The sequence below is a fragment of the Prionailurus viverrinus genome, chromosome E3 (assembly GCF_022837055.1).
Source record: "Prionailurus viverrinus isolate Anna chromosome E3, UM_Priviv_1.0, whole genome shotgun sequence".
NCBI classification, from domain to species: domain Eukaryota; kingdom Metazoa; phylum Chordata; class Mammalia; order Carnivora; family Felidae; genus Prionailurus; species Prionailurus viverrinus.
In genome coordinates this window covers 17,800,367-17,816,751 of record NC_062576.1, presented here as the reverse complement: position 1 = coordinate 17,816,751, position 16,385 = coordinate 17,800,367, and the positions used below count along the sequence as shown (strand labels likewise).

The following is a 16,385-nucleotide window of genomic DNA, read 5'->3' as shown; positions in this document are numbered from 1 at the left end:
GGGGGGCGGGGATGGGGCTGCTCTGCCCCAGGCCTTTATTGGGGAAAATGCTGGGGGTCACTTGGTCTTGTTCTTGCCTTTGCCAGGAGGTAGCTGGAAGGGCCGCTCTAGGATGGTCAACTTGCTGTTGAGCCTTTCCTCGCTGGCTTTGAGCCGCTCCTCTATCAGCTGTTGGAGCTGCCCCAGCTCCTTGCTCATCTGGGTCTTGATGTAGGCTCGCAGGATGGAGACCTGGCCTGCAGGGGCAAGGAAGAAGGGGCAGGTCAGCAGAGATGCCATGGGGCTGAGGGATTGGCCCTAGCTGGTCAAACACAACCTCCAAGGTGCGCCTGGGACTACACAGGTAGCAATCAGGAAAGGCTTCAGTTCAGGAAAGGTCAACTAGCCCTTCTGTGGAGAGAGGTGGGTGGACTGGTCATGCTGGACTCTCTGGATTGCTGATGAGCAGATAAGTGGCCTTACACAGGTGATTTAATCTTTGCGTATCTCTGTTTCCTCCTGTGTACAATGTAGATAGTGCTAGCACCTAGTGCCTAGGACTGAGGGAGGGTTAAATGTAAGATGCTTAACACAGGGCCTGCCTGGCACCCTGTTACTGCTAAATATGTGCTGGTTGTTACTGTCACTGGTTTTATAATTATCCTTTTCTGGAGCTCCTCTTCCGCGCCCCCCCGCCCCCGCAGCTGCACTTTTATTACCTGGTTTGTCATCTTGAATTTCTGCGTGAGGAATCATTTGGAGAAAGGACACTGTGCCTAAAACAGACCTGAAGTCCTGATGTGGTCTAACCCCTTCATTTTATACTTGCTCCAAGTCACAGGGGAACCTAACCCTTCCAGCTCCTCACTTGGCTCTTGCGCTGGCTGGACCACTGTTTCCAGCTCCTCCTCCTGTGGGGTGACTGCCTGCTCTCCCACCTCCTCGCCTTCTTTCTCTGCAGGCCAGAAGCAGGAAGAGGCTTCAGCTTCAGCTTCAGCCTCAGCCCCAGCCCCAGCCCCAGCCCCAGCCCTCTTCCTCACCTGTCTCATCCTCTGGCCAGAGCTCAGGCGGCTGTAGCCCTGTGTAAGTCAAAGATAGGTCCAGCCTCACCTGGGAAGAGGGAGGAGGAGGGAGGCTGAGAGGAGGGCATCTGCACTGAGTGAAAGGGGGAGATGAGAGGTGGCCTCTGTACCTGGGGTGTGAAGACATATTTGTAGAGCTTGAAGTGGCGGAAGTAGGTGTTGACCACATAATCTGCCAGGGCAAGCAGCTGTTCCTCCCTAAAGAGGTTGATACTGAAGGGAGGACGCTGTGGGGATGATTGGGAGTTAGGGGACTGACCACCCCCAGGAACCCTGACCTTTTCTCCAAGTGCCTGGCAGTCCAGGAGCAGGGAGAGCCCCTTACAGCCTTCAGAGAAAGATGAGGGTGATGAGTGTGGGGGAGGGCAGGAGACTGGGCTAGACTTTATCTGGGGGGAGACTGAAGATTCCATTCCAGAGGAACTGACCCTGACTCCATGGCAAAAAAGAACACTGGTGAAGTAGCGGTAACATTCCTCCACGTTGCCCAAGGGGGTTGCTGAGGGGGGAAAGCAAGATGTGACAGTGAGTCCCCTCCCTGATATTCATTCATTTCACTCACTCACCAGCTACTTATTGCACTTTAGAAGTGAGCAAATCTAGGTTTAAGTCCTGGCTTATTTCAGTAATTCACTCAACAAATACCGAGTACCCCGTGCACTGTTCTAGGGCACTGAACAAAACAAACAAGGTCCTGTCTGTAAGTGACATACAATAAAACGAGAAATATGTAATTTTACCTCTTGTTAAACATTGTGCAGAAAAACACAGTTCTGAGAATAAAGTGGGGGGGGGGGGTGGAGGAGGAGCTGTTTTATTGAGCACTGTGTGTATATTTACATCTATTACAATATTTCTCAGAATAGTCTCAGGAAGTTGGTGCTGTATATGAAGAAATGGACGGTTTCAAAGCTGAAACAACTTGTGTGTGGTCATATTGCGTGTAATGACAGAACAAAGATTCCAAGGGAACTACTGCTTCCCTTGGTCACTTTTGCCATCCCAGTCTCCTCTGTCCCCTGGGCTCAAACCCTTAGGTAGCCTGACCCTCTCACCCACACAGGCCTTGTGAAGATCTTGGAGCAGAGCACAAGCTGTTGATGTCTGTTCCAGTGAGAAGCCCTGCTGGCGGCAGAAGATGAGTGCATGGGAGAAAAGGTCCAGGATGATGGCATCCCGCAGGCTCTGCTCAGGAGAGCCTAGCCCCAACAGCTCAGCTAGCACCCTTAGGAGAGAGGAAGGAATGAGCGAGCCTCCCCACACCGATGCACCACATGCTCTGGAGTTGGGCATTCTTCCCGCCCTCCCAGCCCAGCCCTCTCAATCTCCCCAGGAGACAGCTTCTCTGCCCTTCCCTCATCCCCCCATACTCCCTCATCTCCTCAGTGTTGGTGGTCTTCTCCAGCCTGTGCATGGAATGGATGTCCAGGTACTTCCTGTTGTAAGAAAAGAGGTGAAAAGGTGTTGGTGGCCATTGTGCATTAGTCTCCTGGCAGGGCTATGATGGCTAGAGCATTGAACTGGGAATCAGGAGACCTGAGTTTGAGGATTAGCCCTTCCACTACTCTCTCTGGATCCAACTTCCTCCACCTTCAAATAAGGAATATGGCTTAAATGAACTCCTTTGGTCCTCTTCGTTTATAAAGCCAAGGATTAGGAAATTTAAGCTCTTGTCTCTGCCACTCCTCATGTGGCTTCAGTGTCCTCATTTATACAGTGCTCCACAGCAGTTGATATTCCATTTACATCCTTAGTCTTTGGCTCCCTTCTTCCCATCCTCCCTCGTTGGACTGGGGAGGCAGGAAAGCTGGAGATCTAGTCATCTTAGGTAATTGCAGTTTCCTCATCTGTAAAATGGGTAATGCTCTAGCTGTTTGACAGAACTTTTGGGGAAGAATAATGCAAATGTAAAGTGTAACTTTTCCCCCAAGGCTCTTCACACTCACCACATGCAGATCCGGGGCCGGGGCAGCGGCGGCTGCGGAGAGAAAGCGGATTGGGCAGGCAGAGCTTGTCCCTGGCCCCAATCCCTGACCTGTCGCGGATCTCCAGCTGGCCTAAGAACCCGCTAACTTGCCTTCTCATCTTAAAGATTATGTACGAGCAACGCCGGCAGGCCAGGCTTTGATAGGCCCTAAGTACCATTCATGAGCATTTAACAGTCGGAGTTACACACCCCCGCCTCTTCACCAAGGCACCCAGGAAACGTCTTGAACTTTAATAAACATAACAGCGGGTGGCGCCCTCTCGGGGAGCCCTTTTACAAACATTCATGAGCGGACCACTCTGTCCCACCCTCACCGGGAACAAGTTGGCTGCAGGATCTTCATCCGCTTCTACCGAGGCCGCGGTGCCGGACTCAGGCCGCACACCTGTTGCTATCCGCATGACGGACTCATCCAATGAAGTGAGTTCCCTCTCGGGTTCCCGCTGCAGTTCGGAGGGCTGTTCAAGCTCCGACTGCATCTTCAGTCCTAGGAATTGGCTGGACTTCTGACGGATCATCTCGTCGCTCCTCTTTGCCATGGGTCACCACTGGCTCTGTCCCGCCCAGGTCCTGGGAACGCCGGTTCTCGGGCAGCGACGGCCAAGGCCTGGCCCTCTAGCGACGCCTCAGCCAATCGGCGCCGTAGAAAGACCGGGTGCAGCCAATCCGCAGGGGGCGTCTCCCTCCGTTTCAACGGCGACCGTTGCTAAGGGAGCTCGTGGAGGGAGGGAGGAAGTGTAGGGCGCTCGCCAATCAGTAAGACGAGAATGCGCATGCGCAATAAGTTTCAAGCCCCGCCCCCGCGCCCTCCCTTCAAAGTGGCTGACCCGAGGGCGATGCCCTTAGGACTAGGGAATGTAAGTGCGGTGTCAGTTGCCACGGGAACTGTTTACTGGCCAATCACCGAGAGAAAGAGGAGGTGTTCAGAAAGAAACCAAACGGGACCCTAGAGGTGGGACAAAGCGCGACCAATAGAAACAGGAAATGAAGTTTCGCCACATCCGGCATTGCCTGCGGCGCTTGCGCTCTGGGCTGAAGAGGCCGGTGACGTCCGGTGAAGTCCAAGATGGCGCTAGGCTGATCCTGCTGCAGGTGAGGGGCCCGGGGCTGGCGGGGGCGAGATCCAGCAGGTGTGTGCGGGGGTGCTTGGGGCTGCGGAGCGCTGGCAGCCTCCACATCTATGCTCTCTGTCTTCTGCAGGTGACAGAAGTGCCACCCACGCCTGCCCGACGTCCCTCGGGAGACCCTGCGCCGCTCTTCGTCTCCGCGGCCATGTCTGGACCCGGCAACAAACGCGCCGCCGGCGACGGGGGCTCAGGGCCCCCAGAGAAGAAGCTGAGCCGTGAAGAGAAGACCACAACCACGCTCATAGAGCCCATTCGTCTTGGGGGCATCTCTTCCACGGTTCGTGGCTCCTGCCCCAGTCCTCACAACTTGCCAGACTCCCATCTCTGTTCTCCGTCCAAATCGTCCAGAATTTTACTCCCAGTTGCCCAAGCTTGGCACGGTTCACTTTACAGAAGACACTGTTGAAGGAAACGGAGGACACGATTTTTGCCTTCCTTTTACAGATAAGGGAAACATGTTCCCAGGGGGCATATGACTTGTCAAAGACTTGAGAGTTAGAAAGAGGTAGTAGCAGAACTCACAACCAAGATGCTTTCTCTGTGGGTGTCTGAGCCTCTTTAAATCCTGTTAGCGGTTAGTCTGGGGATTTTCTCTTCTCCATTCCAGTTGCTCTCCATTGTTTCTCTCTGTGATTGGTTTCTTGGGCCCTGCTTGACCCTCTCCTCGGCCCCTTTGTTTTCCTTGGTAGGAGGAGATGGACCTGAAGGTTCTGCAGTTCAAGAACAAGAAACTAGCAGAGCGGTTGGAACAGCGACAGGCTTGTGAAGATGAACTCCGAGAACGAATTGAGAAGCTGGAGAAGCGGCAGGCCACAGACGATGCCACACTTCTCATTGTCAATCGCTACTGGGCCCAGGTGGACGCCCCTCTGCTTTCCAAGACCTGGCCTTGATCCTGCTGCCAATTCTCAGACTCCTCTGCTGGGAAAAGGGGTATCATGCTGGGAAGCACCTGAGGGATTTGTAACATTTTTGGTGCTTTCTCCCTTCAGCTGGATGAAACCGTGGAAGCCCTTCTCCGACACCATGAGAGCCAGGGGGAGCTGTCTTCAGGGACAGAGGCCCCTGGGACCCAGGAGGGACTGACACGTGATGAGACCCCTGTCACAGAGCCAGGGACATCGGAGCTGAGGGGTAGGACCGGAGCCCTAGGATCTGGGGAGCTTAATTAAGCTAAGAAAGGTCCTGGAATGGAGAGGACTTTTATATTAGTCTCTCGAATTTCCCGCCGGTCTTCTCACTCGTGTGTACACACACACACACACACACACACACACACACACACACACACACACCTGATTTCATGTTTGGGTGGCAAAAGTGCAGTGGATAAGACCCCAGGCCCCGGGCTTTGGAATCTGAGTGACTTGGTTCATAGTGCGTGTCATGTTTGACACTCATTTAGTTGAAAACTATTAACATTGAGTACTGGTACAGCCTCAGAAGAAACAAAAGACAGGAAGAAACATTGGCCCTGACCTCAGGGAGGAAGTGATTTTAAGCTGTGAGTAAAAAGTACAGGGGCCCTTGAGAGGGAATCAGTGTATGCACACATGTGTGTGGTTCTAATTTAGATGGAGAAGGCTTCCCTGAAGAGTGATTTGGGAGCTCTGTGGCCTTGAGTAAGTTATCTCTCTGAAATAAAGTTGTATCACTTTGAGGATGGGGATACCAGTGTATTACAGGCATTGCGTGTGTCGATTCAGTGAGCCGTAGAGTGAAGGGCTCAGGCTGGAACATCGTATGGAGTGGTGGTAATTGCTGCTGTTATCCTCACAAAGGTCTGTCCATCCCTCGCAGAGCCTCTGCCGGTGCAGCCGCGGCCCCCTCTCAGTGAGCCAGCCTTGGCTTTTGTGGTAGCACTGGGCGCCAGCAGCAGTGAGGAGGTGGAGCTCCAGCTGCAGGGCCGGATGGAGTTCTCCAAGGCAGCTGTGTCCCGGGTCGTAGAGGCCTCAGACCGCCTACAACGCCGGGTGGAGGAACTCTGTCAGCGAGTATATAGCCGAGGTTGGTTCTTCCTTCCCCATCGCATGGGTGTCTACCCCCATTTGCATCTTGATTGTATCCCCTCAATGTCCCAAGCCCAGAGGCAGCCATAATTCTCCAAGGAATAAATCAGCCACGTTCTCAGGGAAAGGGGTGGGTTGTAGATGGGGCCCTGGCTCTGATTCCTGGGGTTGAACTCTAGAGAGATGGGTGGGAGGAGTTGTCGATGCTTATGTGGCCCCTGCCTTCCAGCTGGAGACCTCTTTGGAACACTTTGCGCAAATTTTGGTGGCAGTTGTTGATCTGCAAGGCATAGTAGCAAGTGCCTTGGCTTTGCAGGTTGACAGGCTTCTCCCAGCCCTAGTCCTGTTGTTCTAGCCTGGGCGTTCTCAGTAAATGGCTCTCTTCTCTGAGCTGGTTTCCTCCTTTGTACAGTGGGGATAAAGACTCCTGGCTTTGTCATGAGAGATTGGCAAGACAGCTGGTGGATCACATGGGCACTCACAGAATGAGTTAGTACTTTGCCCCATTGCCTTGGACTTCGCTCTTACCCGAGCCCTGCCTTCCCAGGGGACAGCGAGCCCCCCAGTGAGGTGGCTCGGGCGCGTACCCGGGAGCTGGGTCGTGAGAACCGGCGACTGCAGGACTTGGCCACCCAGCTACAGGAGAAGCACCACCGCATCTCATTGGAGGTGGGATTAAAACCGGGGCAGGATTTGGGTTAGATGGGCACCCAGGTTCTCAGGGAGCCAAGTCCCTTGCTCTAAGCATCTTCCCTATCATTGTCTAGTATTCTGAGCTCCAGGATAAAGTGACGTCAGCAGAGACCAAGGTGCTAGAGATGGAGACGACGGTGGAGGACCTGCAGTGGGACATCGAGAAGCTGCGCAAGCGTGAGCAGAAGCTCAATAAGCACCTGGCGGAGGCCTTGGAGCAGGTGGGGCTAGGGTGCTGGGTCAGATGGAGCTAGGGCTAAATACTTGGAGTCTTGCTTCTCTCCTCCACTCCCATCTGTCTGTCTCTCCACAGCTCAACTCTGGCTACTATGTGTCTGGGAGCTCTTCAGGTTTCCAGGGGGGCCAGATCACACTCAGCATGCAGAAGGTGAGCAGCCGCCATTCTTGGCAGCCCCTCCCGTAACCTTTTATCTACTTTACCCATGAACGTTCCCTCAGAATTAAGGACAGACCACCCACATGGTCTCTGAGGCCCTTGCCTGTACTTATGCTGCTTTGTCTCATTCGTTTATATATTCAGTAAACACTGTTGAATGCTAAATGGTAGGGACTGCTCGGAAGCAGGCATATCAGAGGACAACATAGACAGAAATCAGAGGTTTTTTTGGAGTTTGGGTTCTGGTTGAGGGAGCAAATAAGTACGTAGTACATAAGGTGGCGATAAGTGCCTCAAAGAAAAAGCATAGAAAAGAGACCAATGGAAATATGTTGGAGCTGACTGGCGTTCTTAGCTGGGTAGCTAAAGAAGGGCCTCACTGAGCGGGCTCTATGACTTCTTGGTCGTTGCACTATTTTGTGGTGCTGTGAGGGTCACTGTTTCCTGTGAACTCTTTATTTCAGCTTTTTCTTCAGGTGTTTCAGGAAGGCTTCCCTGACTCCCTGTCAGCCTTGGTTGCCAGCACTGACCGTGCAGTATTTTCTCCCACTTACCTGGGAGCCCTTAGGAAAGTGCTTGGGTTTGGCCTGTCCTTAGGGCTTCAGAATCCATCATTGTCCCCGTGTGGTGGGGATGGGAGGGAAGCATGCATTCTGGCCTGGCCCTACCTGCCATAGTCCCTCCCGCTCCACAGTTTGAGATGCTGAATGCAGAGTTGGAAGAAAACCAGGAATTGGCCAACAGCCGGATGGCAGAGCTGGAGAAGCTACAGGCCGAGCTTCAGGGGGCTGTGCGGACCAATGAGCGCCTCAAGGTGGGCTGTATTTAGGCCTGGTAGGGCCTGAGCCTGCCAGGTAGTTGCTGGGCCCTGAATCCTCCTGCTGATCACTTTTGGGCACCTTGCTCCTAGGTAGCCCTGCGGAGCCTTCCTGAGGAGGTGGTGCGGGAAACGGGGGAGTACCGGATGTTGCAGGCCCAGTTCTCACTGCTCTATAATGAGTCTCTGCAAGTGAAGACCCAGCTTGATGAGGCCCGGGGGCTGCTGCTGGCTACCAAGAATTCCCACCTGAGACACATTGAGCACATGGAGGTATGGCCCTGGAACAGACCTTAGGGTCAGGGCCTTTGGAGGCCTTGTGTGCTACCAGGGATCCCTTGGGAATAAATTTTTCCTAAGCCACTGGGGCCTTAGGTGGGGGGGAAGAAGAGAGGGGTTTGCCAGGGGCTAAAGGGTTGTGTGGGTCCTTAACACCTCAACCTACAGAGCGATGAGCTGGGGCTACAGAAGAAGCTGCGCACAGAGGTTATCCAGCTGGAGGACACGCTGGCCCAGGTACGCAAGGAGTACGAGATGCTGCGCATCGAGTTTGAACAGAACCTGGCGGCCAACGAGCAGGCGGGTATGTGGTGAAGACGGGATGGAGGTGGGGCCTTATCTGGGATTGCTGGTCCCTGGTGGGGGGCTGCTGCTTATCCAGATGCAAGGGGTTAAGCCCCTTCCTTTTGCAGAGCCTCCTGTCCCTGGCCAAAACAGGGATCATAGCACCTGGCTCAAGGGCACAGTGAGGGTCACAACCAGCTGAGGTGGCTGATGGAGCAGGCACAGCCAGAACATGAGCTGTTGGCCCTGTCTGTGGTTCTCTGGCCTTACAGTGTCTCTCTCTTGGAGGTATTCGTTCATTTGTGGATGTATTAAATCTGGCTCTCTTTCGGGCTTTGGGATTATATTAGTAAACAAAATTCAAAGCATCTTTGCTATTGTGGCCTAGTAGCGTAGTGGGGAAAGACAACAAAGTAAAAAATAGAAGGTGTATGTTAGATAGTGGCAAATATATCAAGAGAAATAAAGCAGGGGAGAAAGATATGAAGTGTTAGAAGATTGTGGTTTTGGATGGGGAGGTCAGAGAAATGAAACTCAGAAGATGACATCTATTTAAAAATATGAAAGAATCGGACTAATTTACTTCGATGAATGTTACAGTCGTGTGCTCCTTTGAAGGAAATTTGGAAATACCAAAAAAAGTCTACATTAACAGAAATAACATAAACAGGAGGTTCGAGAGTTTTCTTCTAAGCCTAGGTTATTACTTTGATAAGGTCACACTCCGTACAGGGCCTCAGTTTCCCTCTCCTTCACAATGGGAGTGATGGCTTTGGCTCCCCTTCTCCCACCACTGAGGAGTTGGGCTCTTAGCCCAGAGGCCAGTCTAACCCCTTACTTTCCAACCCTCCCCCAGGGCCCATCAACCGTGAGATGCGCCACCTGATCAGCAGCCTCCAAAACCACAACCACCAGCTAAAGGGGGATGCCCAGCGATACAAGCGGAAGCTGCGGGAAGTGCAGGCTGAGATTGGCAAGGTGAGGAAGGGGATGCCTCGGAAAAGCCTTGGCTAGACCCCAGTAAGCATTGTCTCACCTCAGCCCTGTTCTCTATCTTTGCAGCTCCGGGCCCAGGCCAGTGGCTCAACCCACTCCATTCCGAACCTGGGCCACCCAGAGGACTCTGGCCTCAGTGCCCCAACCCCAGGGAAAGAAGAGGGTGGGCCAGGCCCTGTCAGTGCCCCTGACAGCAGAAAGGAAGTGGCTTCAGTGCCTGGTGCCACCACTGCTGCCTCCTCAGCAAAGAAAGAGGAGCTGGCCCCCTCTGAGGAAGATTCCCAGGCCTTAACTCCTGGGTCCCAGGGCCCCTCCTCCCGGAGCCGAGAACCTGAGGCCAGGCCCAAGCGGGAGCTTCGGGAGCGGGAAGGGCCTGGCCTGGGACCCCCATCTGTAGCCTCAGCTCTCTCAAGAGCTGATCGGGAGAAGGCCAAGGTGGAGGAGGCCAAGAGGAAGGAGTCAGAACTCCTTAAAGGTCTCCGAGCAGAGCTCAAGTGAGACCCTGTTTTTGTCTCCTTTCCACCCCTGCCAAAGTGACCTCCGGCCCCAGTCACCAAGCCTTCCTCCTGTGCTTCTCCAGGAAGGCCCAGGAAAGCCAGAAGGAGATGAAGCTGCTGCTGGACATGTACAAGTCAGCACCCAAGGAACAGCGGGATAAGGTGCAGCTCATGGCAGCCGAACGCAAGGCCAAGGCTGAGGTGAGGGCAGGTAGGGCCTGTGGGGCATACACAGAGGCTGCCCTGGGGGGTTCTGACTAGAGCAGGGCCCTAGGTCAGCAGGAAGCAGTGAGAAGAGCTAGCTCTTTCTTTCTGGTGGCTGTAGGTCGATGAACTACGAGGCCGCATTCGGGAATTGGAGGAGAGGGACCGAAGAGAGAGCAAGAAAATTGCTGATGAGGACGCCCTGCGGCGCATTCGGCAAGCCGAGGAACAGATCGAACACCTGCAGCGCAAGTTGGGTGCTACCAAGCAGGTATGACCCCCTTGTGGTCCCCTGCTTCTGAATATTGGGATACCCTTAACTCCTTGATGGGTACTCCTAGCAGATGTTCTGGGATCACTCTGTGGTCAGTCCTTTTTTCCTGTGGTTTGCCCACGATCATCGTGTCCATCTTCCGTTTTCCATCTTGTCCCTGTCCACCTGCTGCCAGGAAGAAGAGGCTTTGCTGTCGGAGATGGATGTGACGGGTCAGGCTTTTGAGGACATGCAGGAACAAAATGGGAGGCTGCTACAGCAGTTACGGGAGAAGGATGATGCCAACTTTAAGTTGATGTCAGAACGGATCAAGGCCAACCAGATTCACAAGCTACTGCGGGAGGAGAAGGATGAGCTGGGCGAGCAAGTTCTTGGCCTCAAGTCCCAGGTATGGCAGCCCTAGGCTGTAGGGTGGAGCTGGAGAGGCACCAGCTCCCCAGCACTGAGTCTCCACCTCTGACCTCAGGTGGATGCCCAGCTGCTGACCGTGCAGAAGCTGGAGGAAAAAGAGCGGGCCTTGCAGGGCAGCCTCGGGGGTGTAGAGAAGGAGCTGACGCTGCGCAGCCAGGCCCTGGAGCTCAACAAAAGGAAGGTGAGGCCAGGCCCGAGGGCAGAAAGCAACCTGGGATGGTGGCTCACAGCTAAAGCCCTGCTCTACCTCCTCTCCCGGCCCAGTTCACGTCTCCAATACTTACTGTGTTCTAGTTCCTGTGCTAAGGCCTGTCTATGCTGGGTTGCATTTTGGTCTTATAACAATCGTAAGATGGTATTTGTTATCTGTTTTTCATAACTTAGGAAATTGAAGCTCAGGCAGAGCAACTGACTTGCTCAAGAAAGAGTGGACCTGAAATTGGGGCCTGGATCTCCTTAGCTCCAGAACACACCTTTTTTTTTTTTTTTTTTTTAGAGAGAGCACGTGAGCAGGGGAGGGGGCAGAGGGAGAGAGACGATCTTAAGCGGGCTTCATGCTGAGCATGGAGCCTTATGTGGGGTTCGATCCCATGACCCTGGGATCGTGACCTGAGCCAAAATCAAGAGTCTGACACTCAACTGACTGAGCCACCCAGGCATCCCCAGAACTTGCATCTTGAGCACTAAGTTGGCTAGATGTAAAGTAGGGATGCTGGTTCCTGTCACATAGTTGAATTGAAGTTCTGGAATGTCTAGGTCATGGGAAAGGCTTAAGATCAATGTTAGTTTTAGTTTGTTTTCCCTACTGTGCTTCCCCCCCCCCCAACATTTAATTAATTCATTAAAGCAGTATAATTCATTCCCTTGCCATGTACCCCCGGCACTGAGTGCTAGAGAGAACCTGGAATAAGAGGGTCCTACCGGAAATGGGAACTTCAGTCTTGAGGAGGTAGATAGCCAGATATCCCACAGGTAAAATATGTTACTGCAGATTCCAGTAAATCTTGTGAAGGAAACTAAGGTGCTGTGAAAGAAAAATAGGGGGCGCCTGTCTCCAGAACCGACATGTAAGCTGAGGGCTGAGGGAGCCACTGGAAAGAAACCTGTGTGTTGGGGGTGTTGAGGGGAGAAGAGAGAAGAGCCCTGTGGAGGTTCAGAGATAGGAGAGAGAGTTATGCAGGTAGGAAGTGAGCGTGTCAGGAACTGCAGAGATAGAGGTGAAGGTGGAGAGGTCAGGAGGCAGAACTAGCTCCAGTGAAGATCCTGGACTTGATCCCAAGAGCAGGAATCACTGGAATGTTTGACACAGGCATCTGTAGACCATGGCTCCACATACCTGACTCGCCAGGCTCAGGCGAGCCCACCCTTAACCTGTTCCACCTACCCCAGGCTGTGGAAGCAGCCCAGCTGGCCGAGGACCTAAAGGTGCAGCTGGAGCACGTACAGACGCGGCTGCGAGAGATCCAGCCTTGCCTGGCAGAGAGCCGGGCCGCTCGCGAGAAAGAGAGCTTCAACCTCAAGAGGGCTCAGGTGTGTGCATGGGGTAGGGACAGGGTTGTTCAGGGTCACTGATGTGGCCTAGGGGTGGGTGGTTCAAGATGAGGACCCTTGCACTTAGCCTAGCCCTTCTCCTGCCCCAGGAGGACATCTCCCGACTGCGGCGCAAGTTGGAGAAGCAAAGGAAGGTGGAGGTTTACGCAGATGCCGATGAAATTCTCCAGGAGGAGATCAAGGAGTACAAGGTGGGGCCGTGGGGCTGAGTTGTGCCCCAACAACCCAGGAATCTTAGATGGGGAGTTGGCGAGGGCTATAGTGGATAGCCTGGGGACCCCAGAAATAAGTTAGATAGAAAAGGTGGGCAGGGCCCTAGTTATGGAGAATCAAACAGCTGACGACTGTACATGTGCTCATGCCAGGCACAGTGCTTGGCTAGATGTAGGAGGGCTAGGAACTAGCTCTAGTCTTTGATTTCTTGAAACTGACCGTCTGTTGAAGGAAGCAGCCAATATTCTCAGTGATGAGCGATGTGATGGCTAACCCCACGGCAGCTCTGGGGGTTAGCAGGTTTCCTGGAAGGAATGTCCTCCAAGGGAAACCTGAAGAATGAGGGTTGACTGTGAGTAATGAGGATGAGAGGGTTCCAGCAAAGGGAAAGGTAGAGGTCCTTCACTGAGAGCGGTGTGCTGGAGCACAGATTGCTGGACACTGTAATTGGAAGACAGAATGTAGGTTTTGTGATGAGCAGGAAAGCTGAGGGTCTTGAACAGTGTCAGATCCTGAAGGGTGTGGTGAGTCAGGTTGAGACGCTTGGCTTATCCTGTAGGTAGTATGGAGACATCAAGGGGGTTTAAACCAGAGAGTTATATGGCTGGATTTGGGCTAGAGGAGGTAAAGACTAGAGGCAGAGAAATCTCTTAAGCAGTTGCAGTCATTGAGGCAAAAACTGGTAGGGAGCTAGCCTCGGGTGTTAGAGACAAGTAGAAGAGGTGAGGAGATATTTAGGAGGCAGAAGTGCTTGGACTCAGGGATGGATTGATTCATGGAGTGAGGGAGAGGGAGATCCTGAGAGCTCCTGGGTTCCTGATTTGAGAAACTAGTGGCATGTGGTAGGATTAGGAAGACCTCAAAGGAGTAGGTGTTGGTGGACAGTGTTGTATCTCAGGGATGTTGAAAATGTGCCTTTGGGAGGCTGGCTGGGAAGGCATTCGAAGCAGAAGAACTTTCTGGATGATGAGGTTGGAGGATTGTCTGCAGGCAGAGGTAATGGTGGAAGCCAAATAGAACTGTGGTCACCCAGGGAGGGTCTGTGATATGATACGGGATGGGTCATTCTTTTCCCTTAGGAATCTTAAAGCTTAAATGATAAAGGAAGAGAAGCCTGCAGTTTGGCCTTGAAGGGGCAGGGGTAGCTGGGGGAGGCCATGGGGAGGCAGAGGAGGGTTTCTCCAGAAAAGATGGACTTTGATGAGGATGGTTTGACAGCTAAGGGAAGAGGTGATGCTGGGGTGTGGGCTGGCCTGGGCTTTCAAGCGGGGCAGAGGAAGAATGTCGGGGAATGTTGAGTTGAGGGAATTCCTGGAGTTGGACATGAGACCTGGTGGCCGGTAGATGTTTCAGGAGGTTTCACTCTTCGTAGAGAAGAGTGAGTCCAGGGACCCAGCAGGATCTCTGGGCAGCACCAGGGGTGGGCCCAGTTGAGGGTGGAGCTGGGAGATTTCTAGTGGCACTGCTATGCCCAGCAGGTGCGGATGAAGAGAAGGTAGATCGTCAGCTTCAGCCAGGGTTGGGCTTTTGCCAGAGAAGGCCAGAGCGGCAAGAGATAAAGCCCCAAGGCAGGGGAGTCCCGGCTGGGCCTTTGGGTTATTGGCTTTTGAGCAGGGCGGGGAGAACATGTTGCCCACTGGCCACCACTGCCTGGGTTAGAATCCAGATTCTGCTACTTTCTGGTTTTGAGACCTTGGCCTCTGAGCCTCAGTTTCCTCATCCGGAGAGTGCCCATCCCCATCTCTCAGGGTTATGGTGAGAGTTAGATGCAGTCTGCTGTGTGGTGGGCTTAGCCTGGACCACCTCCTGCTGTCAGCTTGGGGTCTGGGGGCCATCAGGACTGTCCCGAGCTGATGCCTTTGCCTGGCCCAGGCGCGGTTGACCTGCCCCTGCTGTAACACCCGCAAGAAGGATGCAGTCCTTACCAAGTGCTTCCACGTTTTCTGCTTCGAGTGCGTGCGGGGCCGCTATGAGGCCCGCCAGAGGAAGTGCCCCAAGTGCAACGCAGCCTTTGGTGCCCACGACTTCCACCGTGTCTACATCAGCTGAACCCGTAACTCAGGGGACTTTGGAACACCCATGGACCCTGGGGGCTGTGCCTCCAGTCCCTCCCCTCCCCACATTCAGTGGCCCTTACCCTCCATTCCGGAACTTGGGGGCCCAGCCCCTCTCCACCTAGTTGGTTTGGGGGTCCCAGTGCATGCTAGTGGGAGTGAGATCTGGCAAGCTCAGTTATACCTTTTCCACACAGAGCTACAGCCTAAGGGGCATCTGCCCTGCAGGAAGGGTCAGCTGTGAGAGGCCTGAGGGTCCAGAGCATTCAACTGAGCTTCCTGGAAGCTGACCTTAATCCTTCTCCAGCTGTCTCCCTGGGCCCATCCCTGTCCAAAGGGTGAAATCCCCCAGGCTGTGACCTCCCACTCAAGAGGAGGCTCACTACCTGCTTGCTTATACACCCACAAGTGAGGACCAAGGGTGGGCCAGTTTCCCCACCTCCTGAACTCTTGGCCCCACGGAGACTTTTCCACACTTGGGTGGGACTTCCCTCCTGTGGATTCACTGGGCTCTTTGGTCTGACCCTTATGCTAAGGGCTGAAGGAGGTACCCCCCTGTAAGGGGGGGGGGGGGGGCGGGAGCACTGTCCTCTTCTGGGAAACTCTGGCAGTTGCAGTCACCTTGCCCTCATCTCAGGGGTGCTGAACCAAGATCATCAGTCTTTATTCTAATCAGCCTCCCCCCACCCATCTGTTTCTCTCCCAAACCCACTTACCCCCACCTCATGCTTCCCAAACTCTGACCCTGCTTTCATCCTGGTGGCCTTAACTTCATGGAGGCATTATGTCCCAGGAGGGGAAGGGACAGACTAGCGGCTGGGCCAACTTCCGATCATTCCAGGTAGAGGAGCTTCATCTAACACCCTGTGACTGAGCCTGTCCCCATGATGCTACCTGTGCTGTCTGCCCAAGCAAACTCCCATGGTTGTGAAGGCAGCAGGCAGGGGCCTGGAAGATGGAGCTGCTGACAGGTGCAAGGGTCCATTCAGACCCACAGGCCCTGCTCTGGAGATGTCTTGTATAGGCTGTTAATGTTATGAATAAACATCCAACCCTCGGCCTGCAGTCCAAGTAGCCAGGCTTCCTGCCCTAAACGTGGTCCCAGATTTTAGCTGCTACACTTCCGGCGCTGTCCTGCCTGGCAGGTAACCCCCCCCCCCCCCCCAAGGGCCTGCACAGCAACCTCGCGTTTCCCACCCCCAGCATCTAGTTACATTTGGATTGCCGTCGTGGATCCTAAACTGGGCTCGTGGGAGGAGCATGTCTGCAGGGAGAGAGCATCGTTCTCCATTGTCACCGGCCTGCCCCTCCTGCTGCTACGGGGGAGGGCTGACACTCCCACGATCCCGGCGTCTCTGCCGCCCTGTCTGCACGCTCTCGCCACGCCCCTCTCAATAATTGGTCGCTGGGATGCCGGGGGTCTCGTACTGAATTCTGGGAAATGTAGTCCCTTAATCATCAGGTAACAAGGTCCTCCGTGGAGACAGCCGGTTCTAGGGTTGTACCGGCCAAAGGCAGACCTGGACGCAA

General features: G+C 53.9%; 2 protein-coding genes across 11 annotated transcripts; one reads left to right on the top strand and one right to left on the bottom strand.

Moving 5' to 3' along the window:
• Nucleotides 1–57: 57 nt before the first annotated feature.
• Nucleotides 58–16,151, bottom strand: CFAP119 (cilia and flagella associated protein 119). Of its 10 annotated transcripts, none has more exons than XM_047837956.1 (10): nucleotides 3,363–3,713; nucleotides 3,008–3,039; nucleotides 2,432–2,497; nucleotides 2,117–2,286; nucleotides 1,490–1,560; nucleotides 1,172–1,288; nucleotides 1,020–1,089; nucleotides 848–934; nucleotides 699–755; nucleotides 58–236 (listed from the first exon to the last, which is right to left on the bottom strand). In XM_047837956.1, exons 1-10 carry the CDS (start codon nucleotides 3,585–3,587, stop codon nucleotides 58–60), a joined length of 1,074 nt encoding a protein of 357 aa, XP_047693912.1. In that variant the 5' UTR covers nucleotides 3,588–3,713. The 10 variants fall into 10 exon arrangements, with proteins under 10 accessions (XP_047693912.1, XP_047693914.1, XP_047693911.1 ...); XM_047837958.1 differs by having other exon boundaries at nucleotides 1,172–1,259; nucleotides 2,121–2,286; XM_047837955.1 differs by lacking the exon at nucleotides 3,363–3,713 and adding an exon at nucleotides 16,070–16,149 and having other exon boundaries at nucleotides 1,172–1,560.
• Nucleotides 4,011–15,912, top strand: RNF40 (ring finger protein 40). Its single transcript, XM_047837948.1, has 20 exons — nucleotides 4,011–4,140; nucleotides 4,249–4,452; nucleotides 4,865–5,032; nucleotides 5,168–5,309; nucleotides 5,976–6,182; nucleotides 6,732–6,853; nucleotides 6,952–7,098; nucleotides 7,191–7,265; nucleotides 7,969–8,088; nucleotides 8,185–8,364; nucleotides 8,539–8,674; nucleotides 9,512–9,633; nucleotides 9,718–10,145; nucleotides 10,232–10,349; nucleotides 10,474–10,623; nucleotides 10,802–11,014; nucleotides 11,093–11,218; nucleotides 12,427–12,567; nucleotides 12,678–12,779; nucleotides 14,674–15,912. Exons 1-20 carry the CDS (start codon nucleotides 4,033–4,035, stop codon nucleotides 14,848–14,850), a joined length of 3,186 nt encoding a protein of 1,061 aa, XP_047693904.1. The 5' UTR covers nucleotides 4,011–4,032; the 3' UTR covers nucleotides 14,851–15,912.
• Nucleotides 16,152–16,385: the final 234 nt, after the last annotated feature.

What these genes read in the sequence shown, in the direction of transcription:
- CFAP119 (XM_047837952.1), bottom strand. Translation starts at nt 3,587, where the DNA reads ATGGCAAAGAGGAGCGACGAGATGATCCGTCAGAAGTCCAGCCAATTC. An exon ending in CGGCCCCGGATCTGCATGTG is followed by an intron (nt 2,498 to 3,007) that starts GTGAGTGTGAAG and finishes TTCTTACAACAG; the next exon opens with GAAGTACCTGGACATCCATT. An exon ending in TCTTCACAAGGCCTGTGTGG is followed by an intron (nt 1,561 to 2,116) that starts GTGAGAGGGTCA and finishes TTCCCCCCTCAG; the next exon opens with CAACCCCCTTGGGCAACGTG.
- RNF40 (XM_047837948.1), top strand. Translation starts at nt 4,033, where the DNA reads ATGAAGTTTCGCCACATCCGGCATTGCCTGCGGCGCTTGCGCTCTGGG. An exon ending in TCAATCGCTACTGGGCCCAG is followed by an intron (nt 5,033 to 5,167) that starts GTGGACGCCCCT and finishes TTCTCCCTTCAG; the next exon opens with CTGGATGAAACCGTGGAAGC. An exon ending in AGTTGGGTGCTACCAAGCAG is followed by an intron (nt 10,624 to 10,801) that starts GTATGACCCCCT and finishes ACCTGCTGCCAG; the next exon opens with GAAGAAGAGGCTTTGCTGTC.